The sequence below is a fragment of the Pleurodeles waltl genome, chromosome 1_1 (assembly GCF_031143425.1).
Source record: "Pleurodeles waltl isolate 20211129_DDA chromosome 1_1, aPleWal1.hap1.20221129, whole genome shotgun sequence".
In the NCBI taxonomy this organism is placed as follows: domain Eukaryota; kingdom Metazoa; phylum Chordata; class Amphibia; order Caudata; family Salamandridae; genus Pleurodeles; species Pleurodeles waltl.
In genome coordinates, this window is record NC_090436.1 from 981,475,228 (window position 1) to 981,502,254 (window position 27,027).

The following is a 27,027-nucleotide window of genomic DNA, read 5'->3' on the forward strand; positions in this document are numbered from 1 at the left end:
CCGAAGACCAAATTATTTCGACCCTCTCCAGGAACCCACCGACACTAACGCAGCTGCCCGCAACTTCAGGCAATGGGTCGACACCTGTGGTAATACTCTCGCCCCAATCAAGAATCCCTCCAACTGACGCACCGACCAAACAGCCTTCTGGTTATTCGCCAACCTCCACGAATCTAAGCAAACCTTCCGAAGACTCGAAAGAAAGTGTCCCCAAGATCAGACTCTGTACAACCACACAGCCTTCAAAAACGCCATCCGCAGACACCACCAACTCATCCGATCCGCCAAGAGAACCGCCTTCAAAGACTGAATCAACAACAGTGCACACAGCCAGAAGGAACTCTTTAACGTCGTGAATGAACTCTACAATCCCAGCTCCAACACCACCGCCATCCCGCCATCCCAAGACCTCTGCAACTCCCTAGCCTCCTACTTCCACAGCAAGATTGCAGACATCCACAACAGCTTCAGTACCCAGACCCCTCACCCCCCCCACACCGCCCCCCGGCAACCACCAACTTGACATATTCACCTCCGACCAACCTCCTGCTATCCTGGACCCCTGTCCACGACAACACCACCATCGAAATCATGAACACCATCCACTCCGGCTCTCCATCTGACCCCTGCCCTCACCACATCCTCAACAAACCAAGCTCCGTCATTGCACACCAACTACGGAAGATCATCAACAGCTCCTTCGAGTACGCCACCTTCCCAGGGAGCTGGAAACACGCGGAGATCAATGCCCTCCTCAAAAAACCAAGGCAGACTCAAAGGACCTCAAGAACTTACAGCCTATCTCCCTGATCCCCTTCCTGGAAAAAGTCTTTGAGAAGGCTGTCAACTGACCACTAACCCGCTTCCTCAAGGAGAACTGCACCCTTGACCCTTCCCAATCCGGATTCCGCAGCAATCACAGTACCGATACTGCCCTCATCTCCGCCACCGACGACATCAGAACCATACCGGACAATGGCGAAACTGCAGCCCTCATCTTCCTGGACCTCTCAGTCGCGTACGACAATCTACCACCACACCACACGCTCACGCCTCAGCAATGCAGGAATCCGCGACGGAGCTTTGGACTGGGTCACCTCGTATAACCCAGAGAGCACGCCTCCTCCCACCCCCGCCCCCCCCCCATTCCGCTCAGAGGCCACCAAAATCATCTGCGGCGTACCCCAGGGTTCGTCCCTCAGCCCGACCCTCTTCAACGGCTACGTGGCCCTGCTCGCTAACATCGCCCGATCCCACAACCTCAACATTATCTCATACTCCGACGACACCCACCTGATCCTCTTCCCTCACCAAGGACTCCACCAAGACCAACCTCCACAAAGGAATGAAGGCCATCGCAGAAAGGAAGAAGAGCAGCTGCCTCAAACTCTTTTCCGACAAGACGGAAGTCCTCATCTTCGGCTGCACCCCCTCTGCATGGGATGACTCCTGGTGGCCTGCACTCTCTGAGCTGCTCCGGCTCTCACCGACCACGCACGCAACTAGGATTCATCTTGGACTCCTCAATATCCATGACCCAGCAAGTCAACGCTATATCCTCCTCCTGCTTCAACACCCTCGGCTTGCTCTGAAAGATCTACAAATGGACAGCCACAGAAACCAGAAGAACAGTCACCCAAGCCCTCGTAAGCAGCAAACTGGACTACGGCAATGCCCTCTACGCAGGAACCTCAGCCAAACCCCAGAAGAGGTTGCAACGCATCCGGACCGCCTCCGCATGCCTTATCCTGGATATCCCCCCACCACTACCACTTTACAGACCACCTGAGAAACCTGCACTGGCTCCCAGTCAACAAGAGAATCACATTCAAACTACTCACCCACGGTCACAAAGCACTTCACAACACCGGACCAGAATACCTCAACAGACGGCTCTCCTTCTACACCCAACCCGACATGTCCGCTCTGCCGACCTCGCCCTCGCAACCGTACCACGCGTCCGCAGAACTACAGCCAGCGGTAGATCATTCTCGCACCTTGATGCCAAAACCTGGAATACTCTTCCCACCCACCTGCGCCAAACCAAAGACCCCCTTACTTTCTGGAAACTTCTCAAGACCTGGCTGTTAGAGCAGTAGTGAACCTCCCACCACCCCCACCCGTAAACTAGAATATTTATCATGTTGTCTCCTGGGTATCTGAGTAAGTGTGGAACCTTATTAAGTGGAATATTACATGCAGTTCTCCTTCTCGTAGCTGTACGTGTACTAGTAAAGTGGTGAGATTAAGGCACATACCATTCACCAGTTTGGTCAGTCATGGTGTTGACATTCAACTCTTAATCATATGGAGCACGCCTCATTGCGGCATTACGTAATCTTTTTGTTGTTTCAGAAATGTGAGTAAGGTCTTGTCCTGTTCCAAGGCTAGTGGTCGTTTCCTGAGGCCCTTAGCTCCTCTCCGCAGGGATATAGACTGTTTTGGCCCATCCTGTTACTGTTTCATGTCGATATGCAGCACCCGGGACAGAGAAGGATTTCCAGTAGATAGTGTGTGTGGATTGTGCTAGAAGATAGGCCAGGTCCAGCAATCGACTGGTAACTTTCCAGGATTTTGGGCACTTACAGAGACCCTGGATACAACTTTCCAAGCTCTGCAGATCATTGTGACTAGGGAGAGTGTACTGGTTATTTCAAGTCAAAAGGTAGTAGCAAATGGGCAAGCCGAAAACCTCTGTTTACTGTCTGCAGCCTCCGTGGGAGAAGCAAGTAGTGTTTTTAGCGGCATGTATTTTCGCTAGCCACACAGAGTTCAATTAAGCCCTATGAAGGATGTTGAACTGAAAAAAGTGAAATCTAGAGTTTTGTGATATCTTGTAGAGGTTATAGAATCCCATTCTTCTTTCGTGAGTGTATGCCCCACATCGGTTTCCCACTGGACTCGTAGTCGTTGGAGAGAATGGCGGGATCTGCATATAATGGTTCCAAATAGCCAAGAGACCAGTCATTTGTGTCCATTGTGAACATCATGTGTATAAAAGGGTGGCATGCTGGTTCTGCTTGTGTTGTACCCCAAATTACTTTAAGAGCTAATAGAAGGCATTTTATGTCAGAAAGTGGCCTGCAGGGACACCCCGTATTACTTATCTAGTAAGTCAGGGAGAGTAAAATTGTTATTGTGGAATAAATCACCTACTCCGTACATGTCCGAGTCATTCCAGGCACCTGACATTGAGGGGGGTAAATCTCTGCCTGAAGCAACAGAATGTGCGGAGTGGGATCCAAGGGACATAGCCTGTTGTTTCTTAGTAAATGGCTAAGGTCCTGCAATAGAAGTCATGTGCAATACGAAGAAGGTTGTTGAAGTGTTTGGAGGTTGTGGGGAGGTAATGTTTGGTAAGAAAGCCTTTTGGATTGAATCTAAAGTTCTGTGCACAGATGAATGGCTTATCGCTTGTTAGATCTGGCCCGCGATCCATCTAGAGGGTCATTGTAACACTGGCGTAAGGTAGTAGTGAATAGTTTTGCACTTATAAACATCTTGACAATCAAGAGCTGCATATGTTGTTTAAATAGCGAGTTAATTCTGTCAGCGAGTCGCAAAGCTGCTTCCTCAGCAGGTAGTAATAACTAATGTAATGCAGTTGACTTGATTGTCCTTACTCATACTATAATACAAGCCTGAAACGGTGATAAATGGGCATTTATATAGCTTTAGAATCCGCTGTAGCGGGCTCTACCGGCTATTAAAGGCCCGCTCCCGCGTTAAAAGGCCTTTAACAAGGGAGAGGGCCTTTAATAGCCGGTAGAGCCCGCTACGGCGGGTTCTAAGGCTATTAGAACATTCTGCCACTCAGGGCAGAATGTTCTATTAAATAAAACAAATTCCTTGCGGAGTCCGAGGGGATTAAAATCCCCTCGGGCTCCGTGAGGCTTTGTTCACAGCTGTTTGCTGTGAACAAAGCGAACATTGGAATGTTGGTGGTGCAGGCTTTTACCGAACAGTAAAAGCCCGCAGCACTCCATTGTTTTCAACGGAGCTGCCAACGTTCTAATAGAAATAGTACCGGAAGTTTGAAGAACCCCATGCTACCTCAGCCCCCCACACACCTCTCACCCCTCAAAACTGAGTGCAAAACATAGTTACAAGGTATCTTCAACAAGTAACCCTTATGTTTCTGCTGTAACCAGTCTCAGTTTGGCCATCTTTTCTAACAGGTTACCTGCTAGTAGCATGAGCTGTAACAAAGTCTGTGTTTATTAAAAAGATGCTTGAAGAATTGGTATGCACGAACCAGGAGCCAGTAGGGATGACAGATTGCTGGTGTTGACTAGTATGGTTTTTCCATGACACACCTAAGCCATCTATTCGTAGCACACTTTCAAGCAGATTTGAGGTATTTGAGACTTTAAAGGCTATGAGATCATGTATTCTTTTGAGGGTCTTATCAGCCTCTCCAATAACTTGTAATGTTTTGTTATGTTGTTTGCAATTTTGCAGTGACAACCACCATTATTATGCCACTGTAGCACCTTCTTTATCTGGTTGCCCTTCTTTTCTTTCTCCTGAGCCATCAATTACACTGGAGAAGCTATCTTTTGTTAGTGTATGTTACTTTATTTCGTATTTGGTTGCGCGTAGTTAGTAGATATTCTTACTATGTTTATATGTGTAGGGGTTTGTGCGACTGGTAATGTAAAGTGAAAACTTTTTGTACTTCTAGTTCGGTGTGCCTATGGACTTTGTTTTTCTCTTGATTGGATGGTGGAGGAGGTCAGTTGTTCTTTGTTTGGACAAAGTATAATGCTTTTTATACAAGCATCTCAAGCAGAGCTAGTGCCTTCTGGTGCAATATTGTGGGAGGACGTGTTGTGATGCTAATATTCTCTTCCAGGGGATCCTCATCAATAGTCATAAACATTGAATATTCCCGCCCTTGTGCGGGGACCCCGGAGCATATATAAAATACACACATATTAACATGTGTAAAAAACAGCAATGCAGGCTATAATGTTAGAAACAGGCTAAAATGCTTTATTTCTATGAAGTTTTTTTTTTTATTTTTTTTTTAAATATTATAAAGCTACAATAGAGAATAAATATCTACCCAAGCCCCTCAAACTAGGCTTAGGGAGTAAGCAGCAGCAAACTCTAGAGAAAAAAACTGCATTGAAAAACAATGAAGCATTCTTAGCCAATAGGCTGCATGCAGGTTAACACAGGAGAACCATAAAAACTTTGGCACCGTGCCTTTAAGACCCTGAGCACCTCCAGTATCCCACCATGCCTCAGGGGTGAAGGAAAGGTGACAGTTGGTTCACAGTTAGGCCAGTTCTTTTTTCCGGCTTCTTCTGAGAGGATCCTGGAGCATTGAGCTCTCAGTTTTTCTGAGTTTTTCTCAGAAAAATTCTTTAAAAAAGCGTTTTTTCATTTTTCACTCGACAAATAATATCTTTGTCTGAGCTAGGAAGGTTTTTTCTGACAGAAAAATGCCTTCTCTTTTTGTCAAATGCCCTGCTTGTGGGAAGAAGAAGGCCCAGTCAGATCCCCACTCTCTGTGCATAGTGTGCCTGCCTCAGAGTCACTGCCCTGACACTTGTAAGTACTGCAAGAACATGTCTAGGAGGACTCTGAAAGACAGAGAGAAGATCCGACTTCATGGGCTTCAGGAGAGGAAAAGAACATCGTCTTCCTCACTTCCCAGACAGCCAGAAGGCCATTCTCAGGAGAGAATGGCCCGGTCGACGTCGACAGGTAGGAAAGTGCCTGTTTGTTCACCGTCGACGTCGTCGCTACCACCGCCTCACCGGCATAGATCGCCGTTGACGGCGATACACCCGACGTCGAAGGGAACTGCGTCGAGGGAACATCAGAGCAGGGGCAGGTCTCAGTCGACGGCAACCCGCCGATCGACGTCGAGCCATCGCCGGCGTGCCCGGTCGCCGCCAAAGGCTGTGCGCCCCCCGACATCAGGACACACGACGTCGAGATCACCACGACGGCACGAGAAACATCCGCCGTCGACCTCCCATCGCTCCACGTCGAGGCACACGACGGCGAGCAGGTCGAGGTCCAAGGAGCGTCGTTCGACGTCAAGACACTCAACGTCGAGGCAGGACCAACCGGCTGGGCGCCCTTCGACGTCGAAACAGCCATCGACGTCGACGCAGGTTTTACCTGTCCCACAGGGAGCAGAACATCGCCCCACGCCAGACAAGGCGCCATCTCCAGTGGTCTCCATACCGAGCGACTCTTCTCGGTCAAGAGCGGCATCATCTGGGCATGTCTCGCCCATCAATTTATCTCCGAGATGGCTGGAGAGCCTCAACAGTCCAGCGGCCTCCCCAGATTCGCAGTATTCGCGAATGTACTCACCTACTGCCTCCCTGCCAAGAACGCCATCACCGACAGCCAGGGCAGAACGGGCGCGTTCAGCTCCTCGCCAACCAACCGCGAGGCCTAGACGCTCTGCTACAGCGTCTCGCAGCAGATCTCGCTCTCAACGGAGATCCAGGTCGCGGTCAAGGAGAAGATCACCCTCTTGGTCTTCATCAGGTTCTTCTGTCGGGCGTTACTCACCCACCCTTACAGATTCACCACCTGCTAGAGTCTCACCGGTGGATGATATTACCACATTCAACGAGGTGTTGCTAAGAGGGGCGCAGAAACTCAACATAGAGGTTCCAGAACCATCTACCTCCTCATCGATCATCTTTGAGACTCTACAACAGAGATCAGCGTCGAAAAAGTTGCTGCCTCTAGTGCCTGGCTTGCTGCAGCCAACCTTGGACACTTTTCTGGCCCCAGCATCGCTTAAGTCTGCCCCGGCTAGGATTCTTAAGAAATACAAGGCTCCAGAACAAGACCCTTTATTCCTTAGAAAGGATCCGCCACCGGACTCGGTGATCATAGCTGCCGCCCGTAAGACCCACTCGGTGGCATCTTCATCCACGGTACCCCGGATAAAGAGAGCAGGCATCTAGACTCTCTAGGGAGGAAGATATGCGGGACGGCGGCTTCAGCAATGAAGGTCTCCAGTGCGTCTGCGCTCCTGGGCAGGTACGATCGTTCTCTGTGGGATTCCCTCAGTAGATTTACAGAAAAATTGCCCAGAGAAGACAGACAAGATTTCCAGGAGATACTACAAGAAGGATGCCTGGTATCCAACCAGGTTATCAGCGCGGCAGCGGATGGGGCGGATTTGGCTGCTCATGGGTACGCACATGGTATCTGTGCGAGGAGATCTTCCTGGCTGAGGCTCACTGGCTTGAAACAGGAAGCACAACAACGCATCCTGAATCTCCCATTTGCCGGGAACTCTCTATTCGGTGCCCATGCAGACGAAGAGATGGCCCGCATGAAGACAGAGGTGGATACCTTGAAGGCGGTGGGCCTCGAAAGAAAGAAAGATTTCAGGAGGAGGTACAGGCCGTATGATAGACACCCTTTCCAGCAGAGGGTTCAAACCCCTCATTGGGCGCAAAGGTCACAGCAGCGACAGGGACGACCTCTTTTTCAACGAAGAAACACAAGGGAGCGAGGGTCAAGCAGACCTCAACAATCCACTCCAAAAGCACCCACCAAGCAATGAAATCTCGCTTCCCTCGACACTGTACACCACTCCGGTGGGGGGAAGTATTACGGCTTATCTTCACGAGTGGCACTCTATCACAAGAGACAAATGGGTGCTCAATATTGTCGAACATGGATATTCTCTTCTTTTCAAACAGCCTCCACCACACTTGCCACCAACCAAAGACAATCCATCTCATCTCAGCTTGCTACGCATGGAGGCTCTCGCCCTCCTAAGAAAGAATGCCATAGAAAAGGTTCCACCGGCACGAAGAGGACAGGGGGTCTACTCCCGTTACTTTCTAGTGGCAAAGAAGGGTCGAGAGGGCGTTTTCAGGCCAATCCTGGATCTACGGCTGCTGAACAAATACATAAGGAAGCAGAAGTTCAGAATGCTAGCGCTTCACCAGATTTTCCCTCAACTGCACCAGGGAGACTGGATGTGCTCCATCGACCTGCAGGATGCATATTTTCACATCCCAATAGCTCCAAAACATCGAAAATTCCTGCGCTTCCGAGTAGCGTTACAGCATTACCAGTTCAGGGTTCTACCCTTTGGCCTGAAATCTGCCCCAAGAGTTTTCTCGAAATGTATGGCAGTGGTGGCGGCACATCTCCGAAGACAAAGGATATACATATATCCGTACCTAGACGACTGGCTACTAAAGGCTTCTTCTCCGGAGCAGGCGAGAAGCCATCGGGACATTGTACTAGGAGTTTGCGAAGCTCTAGGTCTTCAGGTCAATTACCAGAAGTCAACCTTGACTCCAACGCAGAATCTTCACTACCTAGGAGCTATCATAAACACAGAACTACAAAAAGTGTATCCTTCGGAGGAACGACTATCCTCAATAAACAAGAAGTGCCAGGACCTGTTGAGAGCCAGCGCACCTACGGCACGTCAGGTGACATCACTACTGGGCTCTATGGCATCGTGCATTTTTATTGTCCCAAATGCCAGACTCCACATGAGACCCCTCCAAGAGGCATTGGAGACCAACTGGAGCCAGAGAACAGGTAGCTGGGAGGACACGGTGGGGCTACCGGAGGTAGCACTTCAGTCATTGAGATGGTGGATGCACAGACCTCACCTGTCAGTGGGTGCTCCGTTTCACCAGGTGCTTCCATCCGACACCCTAGTAACGGATGCATCTCTCCAGGGATGGGGGGCTCATCTGGGTCCTTTTCAAGCACAGGGTCTGTGGTCAGACAAGGAAAAGCAGTACCACATCAATCTGCTAGAACTCAGAGCGGTCCATCTCGCTCTCAAGTCCTTCATACCGCTAATTCAGGGGAAAACTCTCTTGATACAGACGGACAATACAACCACGATGTATTACTTGAACAAACAGGGGGGCACGAGGTCCCTACCCCTATCGCGAGAGTCCCAAGCGATATGGCATTGGCTCCTGGCCAGAGGAATGTCAATTACAGCAGTTCACCTGCCAGGTCAGCAGAACGTGGAAGCAGACTTTCTAAGCAGACACCTGGAGGACGTTCACGATTGGGTCCTGCACGGTGAAGTCGCAGAATACATCTTCGCGCAATGGGGTCGGCCTCAACTGGACCTCTTCGCAGACGAAGTAAACAAGAAATGCCCAGACTTCGCATCCAGGTTCTACCGTCCGGGATCTCGAGGGAATGCCCTGTTGATCGACTGGTCAGGGACATTTCTTTACGCTTTTCCGCCGATTCCCCTCATTCCGGCAGTGATCAGCAAACTTTACAGATCCAGGACCAGAATGATTCTTATAGTGCCGCAATGGCCCCGACAGTTCTGGTACACGGATCTCCTCAACCTGACGGAAGAACCTCACAGGAGGCTGCCGTGCAGACCGGATCTTCTGAGCAGAATGGAGGGCAGGATTCTACATCCCAACCTACCCTCTCTGAGCTTAACAGCATGGCTCCTGAATTCCTGCAGTATGGGCACCTAGGACTCTCGCAGGAGTGCATGAGCATCTTGAAAGAGTCCAAACGACCTTCCACGCGGCGTTCCTACGCTTTTAAGTGGAAGAGATTCTACATATGGTGCTGTCAGAAAGGTCATAATCCCGTACGGGCGCAGGAGGATATCATACTGTCCTATTTGCTTCATCTAGCTAAGTCCGGTCTGCAGGTATCATCTATTAAGGTACATTTGTCTGCTATTACTGCCTATCGCAAATCACCTTCTCAGGAATCCTTCTTTACAAAACCTGTAGTCAAGGATTTCTTAGAAGGTTTGAAGAAAGTTTTTCCGCCAATTCGGAGGCCTTCTCCTCCATGGGAACTGAACATAGTCCTGGCAAAACTTATGGGCCCTCCTTTCGAGCCTATCCATAAGGCCTCTTTACAACACCTTACGTGGAAGACGGTTTTTCTAGTGGCCATTACTTCGGCGAGGAGGGTCAGTGAAATCCAGGCCTTGTCTGCAAAAGAACCGTACACGTTTTTTCATGACAATAGAGTGGTTCTGCGAACTCACCCATCTTTCCTTCCGAAGGTGGTGTCAGAATTCCATATTAATCAGACCATAACTTTACCGACGTTCTTTCCCAATCCGGAGACTCCGGCAGAGAAAGCATTGCACTCATTAGACTTGAAAAGAGTGCTGAAATTTTATCTGGACAAGACAAAATCGATTAGACACTCTAACCGCTTGTTTGTAAACTATGGTCATTTAAGGACAGGAGAGGCAGCTTCTAAACGAACAATATCAAGATGGATAGTTTCTTGCATTGTTAATACTTACCAGCTAGCTAATAGACAATTGCTAGCGCGGCCTAGAGCGCATTCCACAAGGGGTAAAGCGGCTACTGCTGCTCTCCTTAACAATGTTCCGATATCTGAGATTTGTAAAGCTGCTACATGGAAGTCTGTCCATACGTTTACAAGACATTATTGTTTAGACTCAGATGCAAGAGCGGATGCCCAAGTGGGGCAGGCCTCTCTAAGAAATCTATTTGCGTAAGACATATCTATTCCTGCACTTCTATCGGACAGTCCGCTGGGTTTAGGGATGGGCTTGCTAATCTATTCAATGTTTATGACTATTGATGAGGATCCCCTGGAAGAGAAGGATAAGTTACTTACCTGTAAATCCTAGTTCTCTTCCAGGGGTATCCTCATCAAAGTCATAAACAACCCACCCTCCTCCCCGGACGCACGTCTCCTAGAAGTGCAGGACAGACTGTGTTTTGAATCAGTTATACAAATTGTCACCGTAAAAAGAACTGACCTAACTGTGAACCAACTGTCACCTTTCCTTCACCCCTGAGGCATGGTGGGATACTGGAGGTGCTCAGGGTCTTAAAGGCACGGTGCCAAAGTTTTTATGGTTCTCCTGTGTTAACCTGCATGCAGCCTATTGGCTAAGAATGCTTCATTGTTTTTCAATGCAGTTTTTTTCTCTTTTCCTCTAGAGTTTGCTGCTGCTTACTCCCTAAGCCTAGTTTGAGGGGCTTGGGTAGATATTTATTCTCTATTGTAGCTTTATAATATATAAAAAATAAAAAAAAACTTCATAGAAATAAAGCATTTTAGCCTGTTTTTAACATTATAGCCTGCATTGCTGTTTTTTACACATGTTAATATGTGTGTATTTTATATATGCTGCGGGGTCCCCGCACAAGGGCGGGAATATTCAATGTTTATGACTTTGATGAGGATACCCCTGGAAGAGAACTAGGATTTACAGGTAAGTAACTTATCCTTATCTGTGTATTTCCAGGGTTAAAGCTACTGACTTTGGAACCAGGTTTGGATCTCATCCTCAGTTCAGCATCCTGTGACTTTGCGCATATTGCTTAATCTCCCATTGCATGAGACAATGTTTAACATAATCTGGTTCTCTTATAAAGCTCTCTTATACTCTCTGGCCAAGTTTACACCATTTTAAACTGCAACAAAGAAACTATAAATCTTTGGGTTTTATCAAGCATCTGCTGTTAGATTATGGCAATTTCTATGTGAGAGAGGAGCAATGGTGTGTGGTGTTATTTATTATTGGCTATAAAATGCTGCCGTATGTCCAATGAAATCAACAAAATTTGTATTTTTAGAAGAATTGTTTTCCTCTGTTAAGGGCTTTCCATAATGTGTCGAACCCAGTTTGGTGTTGGTTTTATATTTAAGTGGTGGGGGTAATCCGAATAAAGCAAGTTATTGTCCAAACCAGTCACTTATACATTAGTGTGCTGTTGATTTGGTGTTCTCTCGAGTTAGTGTTCAATCTTAGTTGTCCTCTATAATAAAAGCACAAGCGGAGGCAAGGCCTTCTTCATAGCCACAGATAAACAAATTCTGGAGCTGTCACATGGTAGGGCCCATGACAATTATAAAGATAGAATAGTGACCATCAAAGTACTGATTGGGTGGGGCGGGGGGCAACCTACTGATGCATTTTATGGTTACAGACATTTGTACAGCAGCCTCACTTTTATGTATGGCGGGGCTTTCAGAATGTTGGTCTCCATTTTGTACAGTGTTAGAAATTGGGTCTTTAGTTAGCAGTGGTTTCCACCCTGTCTAAGTAGGGACCCTCTCTCAAGTCAGGGTAAGAGAGCCACACAGCTGAGATAACCCCTGTTCACCCCCTTGGTAGCTTGGCACGAGCAGTCAGGCTTATCTCAGAGACAATGTGTAAAGTATTTGTACACACGCACAGTAACACAGTGAAAACACCACAAAAGTAACACCAGTTTAGAAAAATAGCCAATATTTATCTGAGTGAAACAAGAGCAAAACGACAAAAATCCAGTATCCACAAGCAAAGATACACATTTAATCTCAGTAAAGCACTTAGCCCCAGTTGGAGCTATTGTGTTTCTATCACGACGTCTTGACTGAGTCGTTCCGAGCAATCCAACGCCACTTGCAAGGGAGTGCGGGCTGGTCATGGAGTGTGTGCAATCACAGAGGTCAAAACCGATGGGAGCTTCAATAAATGGAACATACAAGTAAGTACTGTTCAAAAGAACTATATTAATTACTTGTTCAATTAATTTGCAAATATGTATCCATTGACCATCAACACTGTATATACTCCCACCTAGATCTCAATATATCAACGTACATAGTCTCACCCAAAGATCTAGGGGGTAGTTGTAGGTCACCTATTGATCCAAGCCACTAAATTAATTTGCAGTCCAGCCAAGTAAAATCCTGGAAATCCACTATGGCGGCGTCATTGAGGAGGGATAGTCGACTTTTTGGTTTGTGATGGCCCTCAGGGGTCTGTCAGACCATCTTCAGGACTCAGTGTTGAGAGAAGGTGCAAAACCAAGATCATGCCACATCAATCAGATATGGAAAGACACATAAATTATACTAGTTAATAGTGCCTCAAGCTACTTGCCTTGTGCACATAAGAAGGAATAAAACCTTCCTCTAGCGGACCGCAAGCATCTGTCCTCACCTTTCACTTTATAAAAGTTACATTTTCAAACTTTCAATTTAAAAAGAACTTCACCAAAATATGTGTTTTTAAATTGTGAGTTCAGAGACCCCAAACTCCATTTCTATATCTGCCCCCAATGGGAAGTTACACTTAAAAGATATTTCTAGGTAATCCCCATGTTACCCTTTGGGAGAGATAGGCCTTCCAATAGTGAAAAGTGAATTTTGCAGTATTTCACTATCAGGACATGTAAAACACACCAGTACATGTCCTACCTTTTTAAATACACAGCACCCTGCTCATGGGGCTGCCTTGGTCCTACCTTAGGATTGACTTACATGTAGTAAAAGGGAAGGTTTGGGCCTGGCAAGTGGGTGCACTTGCCAGGTCGAACTGGCAGTTGAAGCTGCCCCTACAGACACTGCAGTGGCAGGTTTGAGACATGTTTTCAGGGCTACTCATGTTGTTGGCACAATCAGTGATGCAGGCCCACGAGTAGCATTTGATTTGCAGGCCCTGGGCACACACTGCACTGTACAAGGGACTTACTATTAAATCAGATATGCCAATCATGGATAAACCAATCACTAACCACATATAAACAGGGAGCACTTGTACTTTAGCACTGGTCAGCAGTGGTGAAGTGCCCAGAGTCCTCTAGCCAGCTAAAACGAATTTCAGCAGAGGATCAAAAACAGGTCAGAAGCCAAAAAAACTGGGGAAACCACGCCCAGAGTGAGCTGACATGTCTAACATATACAGTATGTTAGAGAGTATGAAAGATAGAATGAGAGCTTAATTGCAGGTGGTTTTTGATTTTTAGAAAATATCAACTTACGCAGGGGAACAATGCCTCAGAAATCTGCTGGTACCGTAAACAAAAATCCACTTGTCTGTTTTGGTACCATGTAGTGATGTGCGAAATGATTACAGCATTCTCATTATATCAGAGCTTTGGTAGTAGTCTCTCAGATTATGGTCCTATTATATTAGGTTTGGGAATCCTAGCATGGTTCCGATTTTTCTCTCATTTCCACAAATGTACATACAGTAGCTGGAACTAGGTGATAAGCTGTAGTTGAGGCTTTTGCACACCCACTAGCATGCATGTTGAGAGGTATTCACTAACACCTCTCCAATCTCTTCCCACACCGGAAAAGGTTGAAAGCGTTCTCTTTTGGTTTTTACCGTCACAATTCTCATACTCGCCCATGTGGAGAAAAATGGACCATCTGACTTGCACAGGGTCAATGCTTAGTTAGCCCAGTGCCTATAGACATCTACTAATAACATGCCTCCTACCCCTTCTTGCACCATTTACCCCAAACTGCAGTGAGCTTTCCTCACCCTCCTCCTAACTTTGGAGAAACCGATAAAATTATCAACATTCAGGTATGGTACACACATTAGGGTAGAGTGAACTAACCTCAATATTCACTGCACAGGGCAGTGGTGGCCGCCTACTGGAGTGTAAAGATGGATAGTGCCATTAGGGGCCAGTTGAACTGCATTCATCTAACTCCGGAGCCATGTCAAACTGGAATTAGTAATAGCTGTACATTGAAACATGTTCTAACTTGATTCTAATGCATCAAACTCTCAACAAATATTCTGCAAAGTACAAAAACGCTGTCCAGTGCTGTTTGTCTTTGTCTAATAACATTGCTATAATCAACTGTAACACTTATCAAAGGATAGGGGTCCTGTTATCATTTAAGCATTATTTTCATGGCTCCCAGATAGAATGGGAACCACTCTGGTTGTTTTGGAAGCAGTCCTCCCAGGGACTTTTTTTCTTCAGAGATTTCATAGCTTGCTGAGGGTTGTGTCTTGCCATCCACCGCAAGAGGGATAAAGCATGCTGTACTCTGTAAAGCATGCTGTACTCTGTTAAATTATTTTGGCTTCTTCTTGACTTGCGGGAATTATCTACGAGCTTATTGCAGTGGTGAAATTAAGCACTGCAATATTGTGGATCACGAGTAGTAAGGATCCTGCATCTCACTGGCTTTTCCGAGAGCAGCATCTCTATCTCTGTAATTGAGCACTCGAGCAATGCTAGGCCTCGGTGGGGTACCTGGGACAGGTCTTGTGGCGTTTGCCACTAAAAGCTTTGACAAGATCTGTCTACCAAAGTCAATAAGTAAAATCTCCAAGCGCTCCATTTTGCCTACATCTGTGGTTTCAGCCCAGCACATGATAAGAATGTCATTGTGCCTACACTTGGCCTCCAGATCCTCATTCTTGGCACAAATAGTGTTTAGTTATTTTCCATCGTGCCCTGAGCACCCTTGTTGGCCCTCTGCATAGTCCTGTACCTCGGGCACTGGTCTCTTTCCCCCATAACAAATGTGGAAGCATGTTTGCCCAGCCATTCCCGCATGCGATCCATTCTAAGCAATAGAGTAGCATTGGCCAGTTGTAAACTAAGGCTTGTGTTCCGGAATAGAATGTATTCGACCAGTTCCTTAACGGGCTGTTTAGCAGCCCGTTCCTGTGAACTGCCTTCGTCAGCTCCTATGAATGATTTCCTGGATTCAGATGGCAATTTGGACTCGGTTTTGCCATTTTTACCGACTGTGCTGTAGAACCTCCGTTTCTCCATTAAGGTAGGTATCTGCCAGATCTCTGTGTAATTGCAAATATTACAGCTCCCAGTTCTCAAGTCGACTAAGAGCCAAAACACCGGATAAAGGAGTCATTATCACAGTGCAGACTATCCTACGGGAATAAAATCCCTTGACATCGTCCATCCATGGGCTGGAGGGGGGCGATCCCCACAGGGCTCTCAGTTCTCCTTCAGGCACTTTAAAGTTAACACTTCAGTTCCAAGTTTTTGAATGAGCGTTCATGAAGGTTGCACAGTTATGCGGCCCATCTACTGCCTACCACCCTCTGCTCTCTGATTGCACGTGTTCTCCTGCGTATGCCAGCCAGGGCTTACAGTGCCGTATACTCCCCTTCCTTAAAAGAGGCAGCAACCCTCAGCGGCTGCTCACCTCAATTCTCCCCCCCCCACTTACTCCCACCGCCCACCAGGCGATGCACGCCCTGTCAGGCTTCAGGGCTTCTACTGGGCCCAAGGGCCTTGCATTTGCCAGTTACGCCCCACCTGCACTATCTTGACTCCATTCAGTGTTGCCGCCCTCCTCCCCCCTCCAAGCGGGCCGCAGTCCAAGTTGCTAGGACTTCGATAGGGACATTATGATCCTCAGCAAACACTGTATACACCCCTCTGGGCACCCCCTTCTGCTAATTGTACCTATATTACTCTTACAGCCGATGGAGCTGCGTCAGCATTCTGCCATCTTCAACACAGACTGAGTTCGCCCCCTGAAAGTTTACACCTGACAAGGGCGGGAGTAGACCTTTTTCGAGGGTTGGAAAAATCGGTTGTAGAGAAAGTGAATTTGTAATCGATCAGCAGACTTTCGCATGAGCAAATATGTGTATTTGTAAAGTAAGCATTCACCCAGGATGTCTTGGCGCTAAAATAACAGTTTATTCCTATTCAGCTAAGTGGTTCTTGTGTTATCGACCTTGAGAGGATGGATGGCTGAGTGAACTCTCCAGAATTCGAACCTGTGACCATGTATATTCGCTAATGTGAAAATAGACTTCACAAGAACGTTTTCCAGGTATACATTGGTTAATGTTCGAAAATTCCTTCAGTGACACTTTAAAGAATGACCAGCCATGTGATTGACTTGGTATATGAGTTGAGGAGTGTAGTTTGTTTGTGGGAGATATTGTATGAATATGGAAAAAAGGCAGGGGCGCCAGTGGAAAGTAGCACAAATAGCATTTTATGTTAAATAACTGCCACTGCTTCATTGTACCCCCAACTCGCCAAATCCCAACATGCCCGTTTAATCCTTTGAATGCTTTCCCAAGAAGAGAGTGATCAATGACTTATGGAAATAATAAAATATACACATTAGACAGCACAACAGTACTTTACTTCCAGTCACAACCCCCTCTGACAGTCCAAAATCTCTTAACAGTTCCAGTTATATATATATATATATATATATATTAGCATAACACAACTGCTGGTTAATCTAGTTAGCCTTCGACAGCGCCTCTTAAAGAAATCTGCACTATGCAAATACCTTTACGTACATGCTTCGGGTAAATAATCTGTGACTTTCTACCCACCCAGAAACAGCCTTGCGCTTGCAGGTTGCTAGTGTGAGAATACTGCAAGGCAGTGTAAGTGGATGTTCCTCATGGTGATATATATGTGAACTGTTGAGCGTGCCAATGAACTTAACATTTTTCTGGGATATTGTGAACAGTATGTCTTGAGTCTCATCCTGAATGATATGATGTCTAGTGCCATTCTTACTTTGATCTGTCAATCCTGTGCTGTTTGAATTTGGCTATTTCTAGATGAGGTAGGAGCAGTGGTGTGTGAGGTGGTTTGGCCAAGCTGTTGAATGTTTAATGAATTGACAAGTATGAGTTATCAGATGTGAGCTGGTTGCATCATGTAGGAGCTGGATGTAACAAATCGAATGTAGATAGTGGACTGGTTTTGAATTTGAAGAATGAAAGTAGCCAGATTAAAACTAGTTCGCTTCCAAAGCCATAGCCACTTTCGTACCAGTAGTGTGATATTAGGTAGTACTTTCTAAAGGTGAGTAGTCCACTTTTGTTACACAGTGGAGGAAAAGCACCAGGAGAGGCAGTGCAATTTTCATACTTCTGGATAGACAAATCATGCCACAGTTACATGGAGTCAATAAATACTGAATATCAAGATGTTGATGGCTGTGCTTTTGAACTTCTTGTGGCACCAATCTACAGACATGTTAATCCCATTTTGTACCATTTTGTGTCTTTGGTAGGGCAGAGTTTTCATAATCTGGGTGTCCTTTTCACAAAGTGTGTTGAGAGGGGGGAAAATGAGAGAGAGTGAAAAAGTGAGTGAAAGAACACTAGAGGTCAAGGGGGCGTGAGGGATAAAATGGTTGTTGGTATTGACCGCATTGAGCCCTCTACACACTTCAAATTAAAAGCAGTGTGTTAGGTGGATTCCACGGCCAAGAGAATCCCAGACAAGTGAGAGTCCATGCCTCCCCTCCATCTTATAGTTTCTGCACTCAGGTCACAGCCAGCTGTCTCTCCCTGATGGATACATTTACATGTGCGGTCCACAGTTTGTTTTAAGTGAGTTGCAGTGTGGGTAAAAAAAGAGGGAGTTTAGATAAAGATAATGCGAGAAAAAGGTAGGATGTTAGAGGTGTAGGGAATGAAAGAAAAGAGGGGGGTTTAGAGAGCAGAATTGTGAAAGCCAGCTCTGCCTTTGGCAGATTTCACTATAGTACGAGGCAATGTTGAGGGATCAGCCTACCAACGAAGCTACCGAGCAGTAGTGCTTCCAACTCTGCTGAATGCCTGCGAGATGTGGACTGTCTAACAGTCATGCACAATGGCTCAATCACTTCCACATGTCTTGACTGAACAAGCTTCTGAAAATCATATGGCTGGGAAAAGTGCTGGATGCTGAAGTATTTTTCAGAGCCAGACGGCTGTCAGTTCATACACTGTTGATGAAAGCCCAGACCTGATGGGCTAGGCATGTTGTCAGAATGTCAGAGGAGCACATCCCCAAACATTATGTCTACGGAGAACTCACTTAGGGAAAGCGCTTCAATGGAAGACAAAAGAAGTGGTTCAAGGACACGCTGAAGGCCTCCCTGAAGCCCCTCGAGATCAACACTGTCACCTGTGAAACCCTTGCACTGAATTGTCCAGCATGGCACAGCCTCATTCACAAAGGCTGCTAAACCTCTGAGGTAAGGCACACTGCGGAGGCTCAAAGAAAAAATGAACTGCGCAAGTCTAGAGCTGCCTGCACATCACCAACAGTGTCCTCACACTCGGATCGGACTACTCGGTCATGCACAGAGCCTGGTCAACCAGTCAATGAGATGCCGAGAGCCTCATTGACAATGATGGACGAACATCATCATTTAAAGTAAAAATTTCAGGTGCATTTTTTTTTTCTTCAAATGTTTATTATATTAACTGAAAAAGAGGATGCTTTAGCCCTTTACTAGACAGCCCCAAGCAAGTACACTGCTCCCACTTCCACCATAAGTGCTTAAAAATGTGTTCCAATGGCGCATCTTCATGCTAGCCTAGTGCATAATTTATAAAAGAATAAGTGCTGGGGCCCAAAGTTGTGTTCAGACACCAACAGCCGGTGATATTGATTCAGTGTTCTGAATACAAAGACTTTGTAGTCTTGATTCCACCTCATGCCTCTTTAACCCACCACCAAACATTCCCTGCCTCTTTATCTCTTGGAGGTTCCTGCTTTCTCCCTTTGTCACGATTTTTCTGTCTTCCTTTTCCTCCTCCTTTTCTCCTTGTGTTTTTTCTCTCGTGCTCTCGGCCAAGTCATACAAGGAAAAATAGGTGCCGGTGTCCAAAAATGAGTGCCAATGAGTACCACATTCAATCACCTGATCAAATTAAGCACAAGAGACTTGTAGTCCAGTGAGTTGAACGTTCCTTTGAGTGCAGAGATCTGGGCCATTAGGTTTTGGTAATCCATTCAAATACAGGCAAACACAAACAGAAATACAAATGTGTTTCCCTCCCGCACAACATGAAATAATAAAATAAAAAAATACATTTTTTATATATATATATATATATATATATATATATATATATATATATATATATATATATATACACACACTTATTTATGATATTGGATAATGACTCAATCGAGTGTACATTCGAAGGAAATTGAAAGTCACTGAGTAGTTTTGTGAGACCATATAAATATATTGTAAAAAAAGTCTAGTCTTAAAACTAACTCTACAGCATAATGTTGAGGACTGTACATGCTGCTATTTCACATAATCACTTTCTGTTTTTTTCCCAATATGGTTTTATCTTAATCCCGTGTATTCTCTACATTTTTATTTTTTATTTTTATAACGTACCTCAAATTTTAGAGGGCCCTTAAGACAAGGCTTATGTTTTATGCCAGAAAACCTACTGGGTTTGTTTTCACCAGATTTAGATATTTGTAGGAAGTGAAATTACAAAATACAAGTTGGTGAAATTGTATACATTTCTGACCAATAATCAGGCCTGAACCGATTTTCTGTAGCATTTCTCCCAGTTGTCAATCGATTTGGGGCTAGAGTTTGTAAAATAAGAAGGGCGCAGACAGGGGCAGATTCTGACTGGCTCTGTACCTCTTGACTTCACCCGTCTTGCTGCTAATCGACCCTGCGTTCCTGAGTACATTTTTCCTTCCCCGAAATATAAAGCACCAAGCATTCTGCTGAATTGGCCGCAAAATGCTAAAAATAAAATCCAGTGGGGGCACAGCGGGCTAAAGTGAAAGGGCCCACAAAGGATCACTCAGACCGCTGAAAAAGGAAGCGGGCAACCGCTTTGCAGTAACTGGGGAACACTTTTTTTTAAAGACATATTAAATAGTATACTACAGTGAGTAGGGATACTATCCCAGAAGTCGGATATTTAGAAAGCACAGAATGAGACTTCCTATGTGGAAGAGTCATTTATGCGGTAATTTGCATTACTGTTGTGCCTCGCTAGCTTTAGAAAACCAGTGCTATTTTTTTCGTTCAGTTGTACTCTGAAAATATTTTTTTTGAGTACTGCTGCTTTTGCCATGTTTATCTCATGAATCCATGGAATGCAGTCGGAGGAAAGAGGCAAGTTTTGCTTTCTGGTGATATATCTGCAGTTTTACAGAATATAATGCATAATTTACTAGGCAGCATATTTCATGATCTAATTTGAAGTACAGATGCAGTGTGATATTGCGTAGTGTTCCAAGCGCCCTCCCCTTCTGTCATGTCCATGCCTTCTCCCTGCACATTTGTGACCCCAACTAAATAAGAGAGCCCTGTCTTTAGGGGTTCAGTTCCCAAGCGCGATTCTTGCGATTGTTCTTGATTTCTTTGTCGAGGTCGATGTGCCTGTCCAGGCCTCACACCCGCCTCTGCAGTAGCACCCTAGGTCAGTGGCCACTGGACGCGCATACCTCCCTGAATCTCGCACTACAGGCGTCCGACTAACGGTCCACAAGCACTTCCGTGTCAAGCCACATTAACCCACTTAAAGCCGGAGAGAAAAAGCAAACCGTGGCCCTGGCAAGATGCCAGCTCACTGACGTGTCACTTCCTCCTCCCGAGCCATTCTGCACGTCAGGGCCTGCCAACCAAGGAGCCTGACACTCGCCTTGCTCCTGGCCGGACCATTAACATTTTGTAGGGCAGCCCTCACTGCTCCCCTACAAACGATTATACTTCACTAAACAATGAGGGAAATATTTGTGTAAGGGCATACAGTCTAGTCAAATTAAGCATTATGTTGGTTAAAATATGTGAACCACATTTAAAAATAAATAAATAAATAAAAAAAAAGCATGTTCCATAACCAAGCACTGACTCCTCCATGCCAAGTGCAGATTTTGAACAATTGCCCTAAATCTTCTCAATATGTTTCTTTGCTGCTTATCTTGCAGAACAAGTTGAAGCCTTGGCGGGAGAAGACATTGTCCATGTTGCATGCGGAGAGTTGCATAGCTTAGCAGTCAGCAGCAATGGTCAGATCTTCTCTTGGGGTGCAAGCAGCGAAGGACAGCTTGGACATGCAACCATGGAAGTATCGGTCTCTATACCAAGGTAAAGCAGTATATTCACCCTTTGGGTTTCAGAAATGGTTACCTCAAATGTCTCTTCCATAGTAAGTTGTCTCGGCGTCATTGTGCAGCCTGTAGAACTCAGATTTGGATATTGACGTGCATGCATGAATGAATGCACTTTTCGGTTCATCTGTAGCAACTGTTGAGTTGGCAAAATGGACAGACTAAAAAAAAAAAAAAAAATACGTTTTCATATTTTTTTTTTTCATACCACTTGGTTGTTGGTTTTGTTGAAGATGGTTATTAAGAAGTGTGTTCCATATCTGCAGTTATTGCTGTAAAAGCAGAAGTGTAGTTAATGGTTTATGTATTTAGTGTGCCTTCAGAGGATGCATATATGTGTGTGAGGCAAAGGGACTTATTGGTGACACTGGCCCAGATGACAATCCATTCTAGTGATTTTGTGATCAAAATGGATCCCAGGTTTTTTTCCCCCAGCTGCGTGTACTGCATTTCTTGGAGTCTGGATATTTGCTATTTCAAAAAGTCGTGGCAGACTGAGTTATCTTTAATAGAATAGACTGTGTAGTTGATGTTGATTGAAAATACTGCTGGGCACCACCCACGGGCTTGGGGGATGAAAGAAATGATCTTACTGAATATTTACAGGTAGTGGTAGGAAATCTTAACCTTTGCATAGACATGACCATCAAGGGTAATTTTCATATAGATAATAAATAACCTCTAGACTTTTTATGTTGACGCTAATGCTAATTGTCTAAGCTGGAGTGAGTGGTAGGTTTCAGGAAGCACTTTGCCACCCAGGTTTTAGTGGACATACACAAATTCACCCCAGTCACAAAACCGGGTTCAATTAATCATGTTTTTGCTCACCAGGCCGCCCCAGCATATTGCAGCAAAAGCAGATGTGGTTTGTAGCACCTGTTTATAGCTGCTGGACGTTCAAACAGAAGTGTGTGACTTTTTTTTATTTTTATTATTGATGATCCTTCATTGTACATTATTTTCCATGTTTAATATCATCATTTTTACTGTTTTTCCTTCTCTCCCCCACCCATGCTACTTATGTATTTATTTATTTCATTATTTATTTTTTTGCAATGCCAAGCATATTCTTTGGTCATTCACAGCATGACTCTTTCTCCCTGTGGATAGACACTTTTCAAGCTCCTTTTTTTTTTATCACAAAACAATATAGATTGGAATCTACTTTCCTCAGAGTCAGCAAATTGTTTTGTTATGGGTCCCTGCTCTACCAATTACCCAAGCTAGCATCTGTGGACATCAAACTTCATTCTGTTTTAATTTAAGATTTCCATGCCCAGAGGTGTTGCACCACCATCTCTGCTGATCCAGGTCTTGGTGCCTGTCTCTCTAACCGAGCCACATAATATAGGCAGTGTTTTCCTTTACCACCGCCCTGTCTTCTCTGAATTTCGTTTACTTTGAACTCTTTAGACTTACCCCTCCACAACATGGGAGGGGACTCGAAGCCATAAAGGTTAAACTTATCTCAACCTTTGATCGCAAGCATCTGACCAGGAATTACCAAACCCTTCTAGCTCTCCTCAAAACCTATTGCATGCTTTGGTTTCATGCTCTTCCCAGTTCGAAGCTCAGACTATTTGGATGTGTTCAGTTCAAAAGCAAAGGGTAAGGAACCTGCCTGAGCTTCCAGCTCCTGTCCACTGGGGAGCTGCGCCCTCCATCCCTGCTGCAAGACTGCTGGTCCTAAGTAAAACAGATTAACATTCAGGGATAGGTGATGCCCTTTAAATCTCTGTTCCAGTCCTCCTCCTGACTTGATCGCTCACTTGGATGAGCTGAACAGCAACCTGGTCATTGACTCAGCGACAGGTACTGTTGACCACAGGACCTACACTCTGAGGCAAAATGACCCTGCCCATGGCCTTTCAAGACTTAATACCGCTGCCAAAGACTGAGGGCATCATTGCATCAGTGGAAGTAGTAACTTCTCCACAAAAGCATGCTATGATCACTTAGCCACAAGTCCTCCAACAGGTTCAGGAGATTTAGAGGAAGACTTTCTCTGAACCTGCAACATTAAAGTCTTTGGGCAAGCAGTAAGGTGCTCTCAAAGACACTACTGTCTTTTTCCATGCGAGCCCCCTAGGTCATTCACATGGGTTGATCCTAGCTTTCATAAATAGCAAGACAACCTCTACAAAATACTGTACCTGTCTGGTAGTTTCTCTGGGGGCTAAGTTTCCATCATTTCCATCATGGTATCCTAGAGTATGCGCCGGATGAATAGACATTGAAACTCAGTATAGGAAAGGAATCGACAGACCAAACACAACTGATGTCCCAGAACCTCATTGATACGGCTGCCAGAACTAGGAAGTCTGGTCTGTCCATTCTGTCTTTGCTCTGGCAATAATGGCTTAAGTTATTCTATTTTAAACATGGGGCCAAGGAGAAAGTCATTGAATGCCTTTTCAGTGGGAAAAGTATTTTTATCCCCACCAGATGATTCCCCCCAGCAATACAAGATGTGTACGGTCACAGCCAGATCACTGAATTGCATCCTTGCAGTACTAAATAAAATATCTCCCTTCAAGTCACTCAAGGCTCAGAGAGCCTTTCACTCCAAGCTCTGGGATGGAGCTTTCTCTTTCTCTGGAAACCAGCAGTCAAAGAGGAGGTCTGTCCGAGGGAAGAGCTTTTCTGGGGACCAGCTAGTTTCCTCAGGACAATCTCAAGAGGCCCTCTTCCTACCTGTGAGGGATACTAGTATACTTTACAGCTCCCTCAGCCACCTCCACCCAGACAACCTGTGTCTCAGTCAGTATCCCAAAGACATTTGAAGAAGATATATACAGTAAGGCACACATCCCACCATTCTCCAATTTTTTTATAGTCTTTATGATTTATTTCCAAATTTCTCTTCACTCCAGGGTTTCAGTACTTCACATCAGATTATTATGCCAGCCCACATCAAAGTAACTGCTTCAATTCAGATTCCTGCCAACACGCGTTTCGTCCAGGAAATCACCCAGTGACTTCATCAGGGCTGCGATTACATAAGTATATGGTATAGTATACATTCTATTTCATGTAAAAAATCATCTTTTATCTATTGCTCCCCTCCTTTGTGAACTAGTGGGAACCTTAATAAAATAACACCACATTATTCCATTCTACAAGTCCGTGTGCTATGTACAACAGAAACCACATAATGAATCTGAAAAGTGATGAGTATACATTTATAGCCAAATATCTTTAAATTCTTCTTAACATAAATCTTATGAGTGGTATCTAAAATATTCAATCGTGTGCATGCAAAAACATGTGAAACCCTACCATATTACCCCGTATTGTGACAGTTTGAATACACTAAGATCATCACCCATAGGAGGTACCTGCAGATTAATTGTTCTCTACACATCGAATTGTTGTTCTTTTTCCATTCTTATTTCCTTAATCAATATATCGTATTGCTTTTCAGATTCTCATTGAGTCTCCATATAACTTATGCGTATTCTCCCCTCATATCCGGGTTCTATGAAAATAATCCATTAGTAGAGTCAGCTTTCCTTATGTTCATCTACATCCCCATCCTGTCCCTTCCCTCGCAAATAATAGTCGTATTCTAATATTCCTCCCCTTGTGCATATCTTAGAACCTATCCATAATCCATTCAGTACCTCATTCAGTTTCAAATTCTACCTGTAATGTGGCCTTTATTCCAACATTCTTATATGGAGATCATTTACAAATTCTATCCCAGCCGTATTGTATTATATACTATATCAGCTAAATTTACTTTTCTTAACCGTAAATCGCATCCTAACCGTGTATAAATTCTCAAAGCATTTCTTGCTTTCTCCATCCCTCTATATAAACCTCGTCTCATGTCCCTGCCGCTCCTCGATACAAACTTCACTGTATGCAGACCCCACCACCCGGGTGCTTCATTACTTGTAAACCGCTCTCATGTTACGTTCCAGTCTCTGCCTCCGTTGTCCCCTTTGTAGTTTCAGCTCATGTCTCTGCTATTCCCTAATCATAATTTCGCTATATGTGAAACTCCCACTTTTATCCACATTTATACCCTCGTCTGCCCACTTGCCTGTATTTCTTCTCCGTCTTTGTAGCGAGTACACTTCCTTCCGTTTACATAGTGGTCGTCCGCTCTCCATCTTCTTTATAACCTTCGCTACATAGAAATGGAACTCGACTGTACTCCAGGCTCATTCTTCCAACCTCACTCTCTATTAGAAACTGAAGTAGGACTGTGTTTGTATATACAAATTCTTTGTGTTATTCTCCTAGTCTGGTCCATTGAAATTATTATATGTGCCTCAGTAATGCCCCCCTTTACTAAATGATCATATTTCCTTGCAAACTTAAATACCCTCCCATTTTGATAACCCCCCTCATCTTTTTAATTTCCTTGCTTTCCTTTCCTGATGTCTAGATAATATTTCATTCAATATTTTATAGTTCTTATCTATGGTTTCCACTAGGCCTGAATCTGTGATTTCTTTCTCTAATATTATTATCTCTGCTTGTAATTTCGAAACCTTCCTGTCGTTTTTTCTATGAGAATCTCCATCAATCTCATAGCATTCGATGTCAATTCTTTATCCCATTGCATCAGTAGGTCCATATCTAGATCGTTTGTATATACAAATTCTTCGGGTTTTCATGCTAGCCTGGTCCATATAAATAGAAGACGGACTATATCCCAGGCTCATTTTGCCATCCTCTCTTCTCTATTGGAATCTAATGTGGGACTACGTTTGTACGTACGAATTCTTTGTGTTATTCCCCCAAGTCTGATATCATTAATCTATTCCTCTGCCCTCCTTCGTATATATCGCTATTACTGTTGGAAACTGTTGATTTCTTGTTTCACATGTGTATGCAGGAATCTGAATTGAAGCAGTTACTTTGATGTGGGCTGGAATACAAGCCAAAATTGTTAATCTGATGTGAACCACTGAAACCCTGGAGTGAAGCGGAAATTGTAAATAAATCATAAAGACTATTAAAAAAAAAAAATGGACAATGGTGGGCTGTGTGCCTTACTGTATATAAGATGCTATCAATGATTAGTGTTGTTAATGTACAGGGATTTGGGGTGTTTTTCCCTGATAAGTGCATCATCTGAAAACGGACCACAGATGGTAGAATAAACTGGAAATAAGGTGACCGGAAGTGCCAATATTTCCTTCAAATCACCCATTGATGCAATAGTGACTTTTGCAGAAGTTAGCGATACTCCTGCACCTCGGAGCAATCACTCCAGTCCCAACCTTGAAAGGGGCCCCACTATACCCCTGTAAAGAAAAATGGGAGGAGAGTTATTTCTAATCTCAGATCTTTGCACTCTAATCTAGTTATTCCCCCTGCAGAAGTTCGGTGTGCTGACTTTGACCACAACGCAGATAGCTGCCCTATACAATGACTTCCTCTGTTCAGT

At 44.9% G+C, this 27,027-nt stretch overlaps 1 protein-coding gene across 3 annotated transcripts in view; it reads left to right on the top strand.

The window, feature by feature from the left end:
• HERC3 (HECT and RLD domain containing E3 ubiquitin protein ligase 3) overlaps nucleotides 1-27,027 on the top strand; it is a 452,060-nt gene that overhangs the window by 60,535 nt on the left and 364,498 nt on the right. For all 3 annotated transcript variants that reach the window (XM_069230256.1, XM_069230257.1, XM_069230258.1), the window contains exon 4: nucleotides 21,438-21,597. In XM_069230256.1, coding sequence (XP_069086357.1) covers nucleotides 21,438-21,597 — 160 coding nt within the window. The remainder of the gene's footprint in view (nucleotides 1-21,437; nucleotides 21,598-27,027) is intronic.